Below are 13,048 nucleotides of genomic sequence, written 5' to 3'. Positions count from 1 at the left end.
GTTAATCATCCATTTGCAAGTGGGTGCAATGCTCTGTTACCTTATTACATGTACTGTAAAAATTTCGTTTGTTTTACTGCCTTTTTTTTCACTGTTTTTCAAATTTTGACAAAATTTGTTTCTCTTAAAGGCACAGTAACGTTTTATATATTTGCTTGTTAACTTGATTTAAAGTGTTTTCCAAGCTTACTAGTCTCATTATTAGTCTGTTCTAACATGTCTAACATAGAGGAAGCTCTGTGTTCATTATGTTTTAAAGCCATGGTGGAACCCCATCTTAGAATGTGTACCAGATGTACTGATTTCATGTTAAACAATAAAGATCATTTTTTGTCTTTAAAAACATTATCACCAGAGGATTCTGTCGTGGGGGTAGTTATGCCGACTAACTCTCCCCACGTGTCGGACCTTTTGACTCCCGCTTTAGGGACTCACGCTCAAATGGCGCCAAGTACATCAAGGGCACCCATAGCGTTTCTTTTACCAGGGGATTCTGTAGAGGGGAAAGTTATGCCGACTAACTCTCCCCACGTGTCAGACCCTTCAACTCCCGCTTCAGGGACTCACGCTCAAATGGCGCCAAGTACATCAAGGGCGCCCATAGCGTTTATTTTACAAGACATGGCAAAGGTGGTGAATAATATTCTGGCAGCAGTATTAGTCAGACTACCTGAAATTAAAGGAAAGCAGTTAGCTCTGGGGGTAGATACAGAGCATACAGACGCTTTAAGAACCATGTATGATACTACCTCACAATATGCTTAGTCTGTGGGTGATTTTTTTTTTTGACTCAGGGAAGATGATTTAACCTGATTCTGATATTTCTACATTTAAAATTTATGCTTGAGAACCTCCACTTGTTGCTCAGGGAGGCTTTGGCTGCTCTGAATGAATGTGTACAATCGCAGGGCCAGAGAAATTGTGTAGACTGGATAAATAATATGCAGTGCCGGTGTGTACTGATGTTTTTCCAATACCTAAAGAGGTTTACTAAAAAAATTTTTAATAAGGAATGGGATAGACCAGGTGTGCCGTTCTCTTCCCCTCCTATTTTTTAGAAGAATGTTTTCTAATAGTTACCACCACACGGGACTTCTGGCAGACAGTTCCTAAGGTGGAGAGAAGAGTTTCTACTCTAGCTAAGCGTACCACTACCTCTGACGAGGACAGTTGTGCTTTTTAGATCCAATGGATAAAAAATGTTTATTCAACAGGGTTTTATCCTGCAGCCCCTTGCATACATTGCTTCTGTCACTGCTGCTGCGGCGTTCTGGGTTGAGTCTCTTGATGAGGCTTTACAGTTAAGCGACTCCATTGGATGAATATATTTGACAAGCTTATGCTAGCCAATTCCTTTGTTTTCTGATGCCTTGTTCATTTGACTAGACTAACGGCTAAGAATTCTGTTTTTTACTATACTGGCGCGCAGAGCGCTATGGCTTATATCATGGTCAGCTGTTGTGACTTTAATAAATAAGCTACTTAACTTCCCTTCAAGGGGCAGACCCTATTCGGGCCTGGTTTGAAGGAGATTATTGCTTATATCACTGGAGGAAAAGGTCATGCCCTTCCTCAGGATAGGTCCAAATCAAGGGGGGAAAAAAAAAAAAAAGTCTAATTTTCGTGCCTTTTAAAAACTTCAGGGCAGGTGTGGCATCCTCTTCCTCTAAGGCAAAACAAGAGGGAATTTTTGCTCAGTCCAAGGCGGTCTGGAGACAATTGGACCTGGAACAAAGATAAGCAGGCCAAGGAGCCTGCTGCTGCCTCTAAGGCAGCATGAAGGAACGGACCCCTATCCGGTAACGGATCCTATAGGGGGCAGACTTTCATTCTTCGTCCAGGCGTGGGCAAGAGATGCCCAGGATCCCTAGGCATTGGAATTTATATCCCAGAGATATCTTCTGGATTTCAAAGATTCCCCCCCAAAAAAAGGGGAGATTTCGCCTTTCACAATTATCTGCAAACCAGATAAAGAAGGAGGCATTCTTACATTGTGTACGAGATCCATTCAGTTCCAAGAGAGGAACAGGGACAGAGTTTTTACTCAAATCTGTTTGTGGTTCCCAAGGAGAGGGAACCTTCAGACCTATTTTGGATCTAAAGATCTTAAACAAATTCCTCAGAATTCCGTCATTTAAGATGGAAACTATTCGTACCATCTTAACTCTGATCCAGGAGAGTCAATAGAGGACTACAATGGATTTGAAGGATGCTTATCCTCACATTGTGATGCATAAAGATCACCATCGTTTTTCAGGTTTGCCTTTCTAGACAGGCATTACCAGTTTGTAGCTCTTTCCTTTGGGATATCTACAGCCCCAAGAATCTTTATGGAGGTTCTGGGGTCGCTTTGGCGGTCCTTAGACCACGGGGCATAGAAGTGGCCCCTTATTTAGACGACATCCTGATACAGGCGTCAAACATCCAAATTGCCCAGTCTCATACGGACGTAGTACTGGCATTTCTGAGATCACATGGGTGGAAAGTGAACAAGGAAAGAGTTCTCTATCCCCAATCTCAAGGGTTTCCCTCCTAGGGACTCTGATAGATTCTGTAGAAATGAAAATTTACCTGACGGAGTCCAGGTTGTCAAAGTTTCTAAATTTCTGCCGTGTTTTTTCATCCCATCCGCGCCCTTCGGTGGCTCAGTACATGAATGAAATCGGCTTAATGGTAGCGGCAAGGGACATAGTACCGTTTGCACGTCTACATTTCAGACCGCTGCAACTATGCATGCTCAGTCAGAGGAACGGGGATTACACAGATTTGTTCCCCTGTTAAACCTGGACCAAGAGACCAGAGATTCTCTTCTCTGGCGACTATGTCGGGTCCATCTGTCCAAGGGTATGACCTTCCGCAGGTCAGATGGGACAATTGTTACAATAGATGCCAGCCTTTTAGGTTGGGATGCAGTCTGGAACTCCCTGAAGGCTCATGGATAGTGGACTTAGGAGGAGACCCTCCTTCTAATAAATATTCTGGAACTGGGAGTGATATTCCATGCTCTTCAGACTTGGCCTCAGTTAGCAACTCTGAGGTACATCATACTCAGTCGGACAATATACACGACTGTGGCTTACATCAGCCATCAAGGGGGAACAGAAGTTCCCTAGCGATGTTAGAAGTCTTACAATAATTCACTGGACAGAGACTCACTCTTGTCTATCAGCTATCCATATCCCAGGTGTTGAGAACTGGGAGGTGCATTTTCTAAGTCGTCAGACTTTTCTTCCGGGGGAGTGGGATTTCCTCCGGAGGTCAAGACCAAGCAGGAGAGGGCTTTGGTGTTTTTGACAGCGCCTGCGTAGCCACGCAGGACCTGGTATGCAGATCTGGTGGACATGTCATCCTTTCCATCACGGTCTCTGCTTCTGAGACAGGTCCCTCTACCTCAGGGTCCTTTCAACCATCTAAATAGAATCAATCTGAGATGGACTGCCTGGAGACTGAACGCTTGATGTTATCAAAGCATGGCTTCTCCGAGTCAGTCATTGATACCTTAATACAGACATGAAAGCCTGTCTCTAGGAAAATTGAACATGGATATGGTGTAAATATCTGATTGTTATGAATCCAAGGGTTACTCATGGAGTAAAGTCTGGATTCCCAGGATATTATCTTTTCTCCAAGATGTTTTTGAGAAAAGGGTTGTCAGCTAATTCCTTAAAAGGGGACAGATTTTTACTCTGTCTATTTTTTTGCACAAGCGTCTGGCAGGTATTCTAGACGTTCAGGCATTTGGTCAGGCTTTGGTTAGATCCAAGCCTGTGTTTAAAACTGTTGCTCCGCCATGGAGCTTAAACCTGATTCTTAAGGTTCTTCAAGAAGTTCCGTTTGAACCTTTTTTGTTCCATAGATATCAATCTTTATCTTGGAAAGTTCCTTTTGGGTAGCTAATTCCTCGACTCGTAGAGTCTCCAAGTTATCTGTGTTACAATGTGATTCTCCTTATCTGGTCCTTCGTACGGATAAGGTAGTCCTGCGTACCAACCTGGGTTTTTTCCTAAGGTGGTATCTAACAAGTACATCACTCAAGAGATAGTTGTTCCATGCTTGTATCCTAATCCTTCCTCAAAGAAGGAACGTCTATTACACAATATTGGACGTGGTTTGTGCTTTAAAGTTTTACTTACAAGCTACTACAGTTTTCATCAAACGTTCACTTTGTTTGTTGTCTATTCTGGACAGAGGAGAGGTCAAAAGACTTCAGCAGCCTCTCTGTCTTTTTGGTTAAAAAGCATAATTCATTTAGCTTATGAGACTGCTGGACAGCAGCCTCCTGAAGGGATTACAGCTCATTCTACTAGAGCTGTGGTTTTCACTTGGGCCTTTTTTAAATGTGGCTTCTGTTGAACAGATTTACAAGACGGAGTCTTGGTCTGCGCTTCATACTTTTCAAATTTAACAAATTTGATACCTTGCTTCTTCGGAGGCTATTTTTGGGAGAAAGGGTTTTTTACAGGCAGTGGTAACTTCCGTTTAAGTACCTGCCTTGTCCCTCCCATCATCCGTGTACTTTAGCTTTGGTATTGGTATTCCATAAGTAATGGATGATCCGTGGACTGGATACACTTAACAAGAGAAAACATCATTTATGCTTACCTGATAAATTTATTTCTCTTGTAGTGTATCCAGTCCACGGCCCGCCCTGTCACTTTAAGGCAGGTAATTTTTTCATTTGAACTACAGTCACCACTGCACCCTGTGGTTTTTCCTTTCTCTGCATGTTTTCGGTCGAATGACTGAATATGGCAGTTAGGGGAGGAGCTATATAGCAGCTTTGCTGTGGGTGGACTCTTGCAGCTTCCTGTTGGGAAGGAGAATATATTCCATAAGTAATGGATGATCCGTGGACTGGATACACTACAAGAGAAATAAATTTATCAGGTAAGCATAAATTATGTTTTTTCTCTGGGTTGTTACGTTCCATCTGGAGTCTTGCTGGCTCCATGTCGAGACTATGGGGGGCCTTTTGTTGGATTCCTTTGGGTCTACGGCCTTGTCTGTTTCTAAGGAGTCGGGTTGGCACCCGTACTCTGTTGGGATGGCTGTGGCCATTCTTCTGCTCGTTTTTGGGCTGGTTTTGGGGTTCTTCTGTTCTGTTTTCAAGACCTACTGATGTTTTGGCTGGCCCGGTTAGGAGTGGGTTCTGAGATGCGTTGTCATCTTCAGGATCTAGGTTGGCATTGTAGCTATCCCCCTGGGTTTACAAGCTTTAGTATTCTTAGTTCTGACGATGTGAGGATTCCGTCTTCAGTTGTCTTTCGGTGTTTTGCACGATGTTGAGAGAAGGGTTTCTCTGTTTATATGCCCGGTCCTAAACCTCTGGTTTCTGTTAGGTCTGGGCGTAGCCTCCCCTTGTCTGTCAGGATCCATTTGGATCTTTGTGAGCTTGGCTCGCTATTGTGGGTTTTCCTTTTATGGATTTTGTGGTGACCTTTCGGTTTCCCTTCGGTTCTTCCTTGCCCTATCCCTTGGGGAGTTTAGGCTGGTGTACCTCTCTTTAGTGAGGGGTGAGGGACTGACTGTTGGGCTACGGTGTGTCTTGGAGGACTGTTGGCTCTAGTAAGGCTCTGGACTATCTGCTGGTCAGTGTCCTTGGGGCCTTTCCTTTTTAAAGTTTTCTCTGCTTCGGACAAAGCGGGGGTTTTGTTGGGTAGTAGTTTCAGGCTTGGTGCTCTCAGAATGGGCCGCCTATTGTACCCTCCTGTTTTGGCATCCAGTGTCCTCTTTAGCTTGGGTATGGTTTTCCCAAAAGTAATGAATGCGGCTGTGGACTCTTTCCCATTAGAAAGAAAAACATAAATTATGCTTGCACGATAATTTCATATTCTTCCGTAGGAAAGAGTCCACAGCCCCCTGCCCGTTTTTTTATGTGGGGCGTCTTAGTTGTATTCTTCTGGCACCTTTTCACCCTGATATTTCTTCTACTGTTCCTTGTTCCTCGGCAGAATGACTGGGGGATGAGGGAAGTGGGAGAAGTATTTAAGCCTTTGGCTGGGGTGTCTTTGCCTCCTCCTGGTGGCCAGGTTTTTATTTCCCAAAAGTAATGAATGCGGCTGTGGACTCTTTCCCACAGAAGAAAATGAAATTTTCAGGTAAGCATAATTTATGTTTTTGTTCAGCTGGTATAAGGGATATATATGAATGAATAAATCTAGTGGTCAGTAATATTCAAGCAGTTTTGGTATGGACAGCTAAAATTGTAATTCAGTTAACAAAGGATACAACGATTTGCAGTTGAAGGGCATCTCTTGGAGGAATTCGGGACAAATATAAACCCACCTATTTAGTGAGGCTTTACCATCTCTCATCTGTTTTTCATCCTAGCCAAAATAAATCTTGAACTGCCTCAACTCAACCTGTAGATTGTAAGCTCTCTAGAGCAGGGCCCTGTGCTATGTGTAACTTGTTTTGTTTAGTCTTTTTTTGTATATTACCACAAATCTTTGTACCTCTATTTTTGTGCAAAGCGCTATGGAATTTTGCAACGCTGTGTAAATAAATGATGATTATAATAATAAGTCCAGCAATCAAGGAATCATTGTGTAGAATTATGTGGGGCAGGTTTCTGAACCCTTTTTAAACATAGTTCCAACATAGTTATTTTCTTTAAGATTGAACATTTTATTACACTAGAATGTCACTTTAAAGACGATAAGTAGCCTTGAGTTAATTATTTTATTAGTATAATTTGGGCCACTTCTGATCTCCATATATACATTAACTTGTTAAATTGTATTGCTCTTAATATATACAACTCTTTTTTTTATGACAATGTTTTCTTTCACCCAGATTCACAATCGCTATGAAGGTAAAGATATTTCAAAGCACAAGAGAAATCTTGCTATAGCAGGGGGTGTCACGTTATCCGTTATTGTATCTCCAGTTGTTGCTGCTGTAACTGTAGGTAAGGACCAGTTCTCCCAGATTTCTTTGTTTTATGTTGCTGCAAGTTAAAGGGACATAATACTCCAATGCTAAATCACTTAAAGGGATGCAGCATAACTATAAAAACCTGGCATGAAAATATCACCTGAACATCTCTATGTAAAAATGCGAAGATAATTTTACCTCAAAATTTCTTCAGCTCACCAGAGAAAGTGCTCTGTGAACAGTTAGAGCTGCTGTAAAGCTGCAAGTTGAAAAAAAAATAATACACAAACTCAATAGCCAATCAGCATCAGCAGTGCTGAGGTCTTGAATTGCTTTGATCTCATAAGATTTCACAGTAAACTTCCTTAAACTGAATAGTAAAATAACATGAGTTGAACATAATTCAGTTTCTGGGAGTATCCTTGGACACTGCCTGAACCATAGAGATTATGGGCACCATTTAGCAATATCCTGGCTGCCCACATTTATCATTGCACAAGCAGGTTTTGTGCAACCAATGAATTAGAGCATGTCACTTTATCCCTGTAATGGTAATTTAATTGTTGGCTAGTCACTAACAAATACAACAGCTTTGAGGGCAAATGGCACTTGTACCTAAATAATTGGCAATATTAAATGAGAATAAGAATAGAGCACATTTTTTTTTGGTTACATGTTATGCCTCATTGCTGTACAACTCTTCTTAAAATGCATTCATTATTTGAATAAGGCTCTGTAATAGTGATTTCCTTGCAGTATGTTTGTACATTCTCAAAGCCCAGTGAGATCTATGGCTTACAATTGTAATTTTCTCCAGGTATTGGGGTCCCTATAATGCTGGCCTATGTCTATGGAGTAGTCCCCATCTCATTGTGTAGAAGTGGAGGTTGTGGAGTGTCAGCAGGAAATGGCAAAGGAGTGCGGATTGAATTTGATGATGAAAATGACATCAATGTTGGAGGACCAAATACAGCTGCAGGTGAGTTTTCCTATAGCCTCCTCTTCCGTTGTTTGATGTAGGCAGCAGAGCCCCTCAGTAGCACCCCCAGATTAATCCTTAAAGGGACAGTATAAATCATTTTTTAAATAACTGCATGTAATAGACACTACTATAAAGAAGAATATGCACAGACACTGATCTAAATATCCAGTATAAAACCTTTTAAAAATTTACTTAGAAGCTTCAAGTTTAGCACTGTTGATGAGATTAGCTGTAACACCCAGTGATAGGGGCTGGGTGCAGATATTCTCCCCCCTCCCTCCCTGCATATGAAAAAACAGATTAGACTAAAAGGAGCCAGCAGGAATCTGTAAACGCATGTATACATCTGACACTGTGGGGCATGGTTAGGAGTCTGAAAACTAGCACAATATTATAAAAAAAAAAATAAGCAAAACTATACATTGTTACAAAAAACTCCCAGATGGCCTGTATCAATGGATCATCTAGAAAACATTAATGCAAAGAAAAATCTAGTGTATAATGTCCCTTTAAATGTTAATTAAGCACTTAATAAATTCTAGGCAGAATAATCAATGCAAAGATTAGCCTCATAATATACAAATTTATTTTTATTTTTTTAAAAAGATATATATTAGTTGTTATACACCTTATTTTCAGTATTTAAAGTTAGTCTTCATAAAGGAATACGCACCATGTTGTAACCTAAGTTTCCAATTAGGATAGTTATGTGTTACGTGTTAAATATAGCAGTATCTGCAATTCCACAGGGATTAGAAAGCCCAGAATTTTCAGTCAAACAGCACCCTACCTTATTATATAAGGTAATGTTAATGCATCTTGTTTGGGGAGTAGTAGAAAAAGAACAGTGTTCGTAGGTAAATTAGAGGAAAAAGTGGGCTAAATATATTTACTATACATTGTCATTTTTTTAACTATAATAAAATGTCTTTCAAATGCATTAAATATCCTGTTAATTGAGTCTCAAAAATGTAGTTAATAAAATGACTAAAACTGAAGAAAATATTAAAAGAAAAATTTATAAAATAGGGAAAAATAATAATTTCTCTTGTAAGGTGTATCCAGTCCACGGATCATCCATTACTTGTGGGATATTCTCCTTCCCAACAGGAAGCTGCAAGAGGATCACCCACAGCAGAGCTGTCTATATAGCTCCTCCCCTTCCTGCCACCTCCAGCTCTTTCTGACTCGGGGAAGATGATTCAACCTGATTCTGATATAGCAACATTTAAATTTAAGCTTGAATACCTCCGCGTGTTGCTCAGGGAGGTTTTAGCTACTCTGAATGACTGTGACACCATTGCAGTGCCAGAGAAATTGTGCAGATTGGATAAATACTATGCAGTGCCTGTTTTCACTGATGTTTTTCCAATAACTAAAAGGTTTTCAGAAATTATTACTAAGGAATGGGATAGACCAGGTGTACCGTTCTCTCCCCCTCCTATTTTTAAGAAATTGTTTCCAATAGATGCCGCCACACAGGACTTATGGCAAACGGTCCCTAAGGTGGAGGGAGCAGTTTCTACCCTAGCTAAGCGTACTACTATCCCCGTCGAGGACAGTTGTGCTTTCTTAGATCCAATGGATAAAAAGTTAGAGGGTTACCTTAAGAAAATGTTTATTCAACAAGGTTTTATTCTACAACTTCTTGCATGCATCGCCCCAGTCACTGCTGCGGCGGCTTTTTTTTACAGGTAGAGACCCCATTGGACGATATACTTGACAAGCTTAGAGCACTTAAGCTAGCCAGTTCATTTGACTAAACTAACGGCTAAGAATTCTGGTTTCGCTATTCAGGCGCGTAGGGCGCTATGGCTTAAATCATGGTCAGCTGACGTTACTTCAAAGTCTAAGCTTCTTAATATTCCCTTCAAGGGCAGACCCTATTCGGGCCTGGTTTGAAGGAGATCATTTCTGATATCACGGGAGGGAAAGGACATGCCCTCCTTCAGGACAGGTCTAATAAATCAAGGACCAAACAGACTAATTTTCGTGCCTTTCGAAACTTTAAAACGAGCGCGGCATCAACTTCCTCTAATACAAAACAAGAGGGAACTTTTGCCCAGTCCAAGTCGGTCTGGAGACCTAACCAGGCTTGGAACAAAGGTAAGCAGGCCAAAAAGCCTGCTGCTGCCTCTAAGACAGCATGAAGGATTGGCCCCCGATCCGGTAACGGATCTAGTAGGGGGCAGACTTTCTCTCTTCGCCCAGGCTTGGGCAAGAGATGTCCAGGATCCCTGGGCGTTGGAAATTGTATCCCAGGGATATCTTCTGGACTTCAAAGCTTCCCCTCCAAAAGGGAGTTTTCACCTTTCACAATTATCTGCAAACCAGATAAAGAGAGAGGCATTCTTACATTGTGTTCAAGCCCTCCAAGTTATGGGAGTGATCCACCTAGTTCCAAAGGAGGAACAGGGACAAGGCTTCTATTCAAATCTGTTTGTGGTTCCCAAGAAGGAGGGAACCTTCAGACCAATCTTAGATCTCAAGATCCTAAACAAATTTCTCAGGGTCCCATCATTCAAGATGGAGACTATTCGTACCATCCTACCTATGATCCAGGAGGGTCAATACATGACTACAGTGGATTTAAAGGATTCTTATCTTCACATTCCGATACACAAAGATCATCATCGGTTTCTCAGGTTTGCCTTCCTGGACAGGCATTACCAGTTTGTAGCTCTTCCCTTTGGGTTAGCTACAGCTCCAAGAATCTTTACGAAGGTTCTGGGGTCACTTCTGGCGGTCCTAAGGCCGCGGGGCATAGCAGTGGCCCCTTATTTAGACGACATTCTGATACAGGCGTCAAATTTCCAAATTGCCAAGTCTCATACGGACATAGTTCTGGCATTTCTGAGGTCGCACAGGTGGAAAGTGAACAAAGAGAAGAGTTCTCTATCCCCTCTCACGAGAGTTTCCTTTCTGGGAACTCTGATAGATTCTGTAGAAATGAGGATTTACCTGACAGAGACCAGGTTATCAAAACCTCTAAATTCTTGCCGTGTTCTTTATTCTACTTCTCGCCCTTCGGTGGCTCAGTGTATGGAAGTAATCGGCTTAATGGTAGCGGCAATGGACATAGTGCCGTTTGCCTGCCTACATCTCAGACCGCTGTAACTCTGCATACTCAGTCAGTAGAATGGGGATTACACAGATTTGTCCCCTCTACTAAATCTGAATCAAGAGACCAGGGATTCTCTTCTCTGGTGGCTATCTCGGGTCCATCTGTCCAAAGGTATGACCTTTCGCAGGCCAGATTGGACAATAGTAACGACAGATGCCAGCCTTCTAGGCTGGGGGGCAGTCTGGAACTCACTGAAGGCTCAGGGATCGTGGACTCAGGAGGAGACCCTCCTTCCAATAAACATTCTGGAACTGAGAGCGATATTCAATGCTCTTCAGGCTTGGCCTCAGCTAGCGACAATGAGGTTCATCAGATTTCAGTCGGACAACATCACGACTGTGGCTTACATCAACCATCAAGGGGGAACAAGGAGTTCCCTAGCGATGTTGGACGTTTCAAAGATAATTCGTTGGGCAGAGATTCACTCTTGCCACCTATCAGCTATCCATATCCCAGGTGTAGAGAACTGGGAGGCGGATTTTCTAAGTCGACAGACTTTTCATCCGGGGGAGTGGGAACTCCATCCGGAGGTGTTTGCACAATTGGTTCAACGTTGGGGCAAACCAGAACTGGATCTCATGGCGTCTCGCCAGAACGCCAAACTTCCTTGTTACGAATCCAGGTCCAGGGATCCCAAGGCAACGTTGATAGATGCTCTAGCAGCGCCTTGGTCCTTCAACCTGGCTTATGTGTTTCTACCGTTTCCTCTGCTCCCTCGTCTGATTGCCAAAATCAAGCAGGAGAGAGCATCAGTGATTTTGATAGCACCTGCGTGGCCACGCAGGACTTAGTATGCAGATCTGGTGGACATGTCATCCCTTCCACCATGGACTCTGCCTCTGAGACAGGACCTTCTACTTCAGGGTCCTTTCAACCATCCAAATCTAATTTCTCTGAGACTGACTGCCTGGAGATTGAACGCTTGATTTTATCAAACCGTGGCTTCTCCGAGTCAGTTATTGATACCTTAATTCAGGCACGAAAGCCTGTTACCAGGAAAATCTATCATATGATATGGCGTAAATATCTTTATTGGTTTAAATCCAAGGGTTACTCATGGACTAAAGTCAGGATTCCCAGGATATTATCTTTTCTCCAAGAAGGATTGGAAAAGGGATTGTCAGCTAGTTCCTTAAAGGGACAGATTTCTGCTCTGTCTATTCTTTTGCACAAGCCTCTGGCGGATATTTCAGGCGTTTTGTCAGGCTTTAGTTAGAATCAAGCCTGTGTTTAAACCAGTTGCTCCACCGTGGAGTTTAAATTTGGTTCTTAAAGTTCTCCAAGGGGTTCCGTTTGAACCTCTTCATTCCATAGTTATCAAGCTTTTATCTTGGAAAGTTCTGTTTTCGGTAGCTATTTCCTCGGCTCGTAGAGTTTCCGAGTTATCTGCCTTACAGTGTGATTCCCCTTATCTGATCTTCCATGCAGATAAGGTAGTTTTGCGTACCAAACCTGGGTTTTTACCTAAGGTGGTATCTAATAAGAATATCAATCAGGAGATTGTTGTTCCGTCATTGTGTCCTAATCCTTCTTCAAAGAAGGAACGTCTATTACACAATCTTGACGTGGTTCGTGCTTTTAAAGTTTTATTTACAAGCTACTTAAGATTTTCGTCAAACATCTGCTTTGTTTGTTGTCTACTCTAGACAGAGGAGAGGCCAAAAGGCTTCCGCAACTTCTTTCGTTTTGGCTAAGAAGTATAATACGCTTAGCTTATGAGACTGCTGGCCAGCAGCCTCCTGAAAGGATTGCAGCTCATTCTACTAGAGCTGTGGCTTCCACATGGGCTTTTAAAAATGAGGCTTCTGTTGAACAGATTTGCAAGGCGGCGACTTGGTCTTCGCTTCATACTTTTTCAAAGTTTTATAAATATGATACTTTTGCTTCTTCGGAGGCTATTTTTGGGAGAAAGGTTTTACAGGCAGTGGTACCTTCCGTTTAAGTACCTGCCTTGTCCCTCCCTTCATCCGTGTACTTTAGCTTTGGTATTGGTATCCCACAAGTAATGGATGATCCGTGGACTGGATACACCTTACAAGAGAAAACATAATTTATGCTTAGCTGAT

The 13,048-nt window shown here is 42.2% G+C and overlaps 1 protein-coding gene across 1 annotated transcript in view; it reads left to right on the top strand.

Moving 5' to 3' along the window:
• RNF19A (ring finger protein 19A, RBR E3 ubiquitin protein ligase) overlaps positions 1-13,048 on the top strand; it is a 340,911-nt gene that overhangs the window by 289,343 nt on the left and 38,520 nt on the right. Inside the window, 2 exon segments of the mRNA XM_053715246.1 lie at positions 6,796-6,910; positions 7,694-7,855. Of these exon segments, the coding sequence (XP_053571221.1) occupies positions 6,796-6,910; positions 7,694-7,855 (277 nt within the window).

Source organism: Bombina bombina, chromosome 5 (assembly GCF_027579735.1).
Source record: "Bombina bombina isolate aBomBom1 chromosome 5, aBomBom1.pri, whole genome shotgun sequence".
Lineage (NCBI taxonomy): Eukaryota > Metazoa > Chordata > Amphibia > Anura > Bombinatoridae > Bombina > Bombina bombina.
This window is presented reverse-complemented; position numbering and strand designations above follow the sequence as displayed.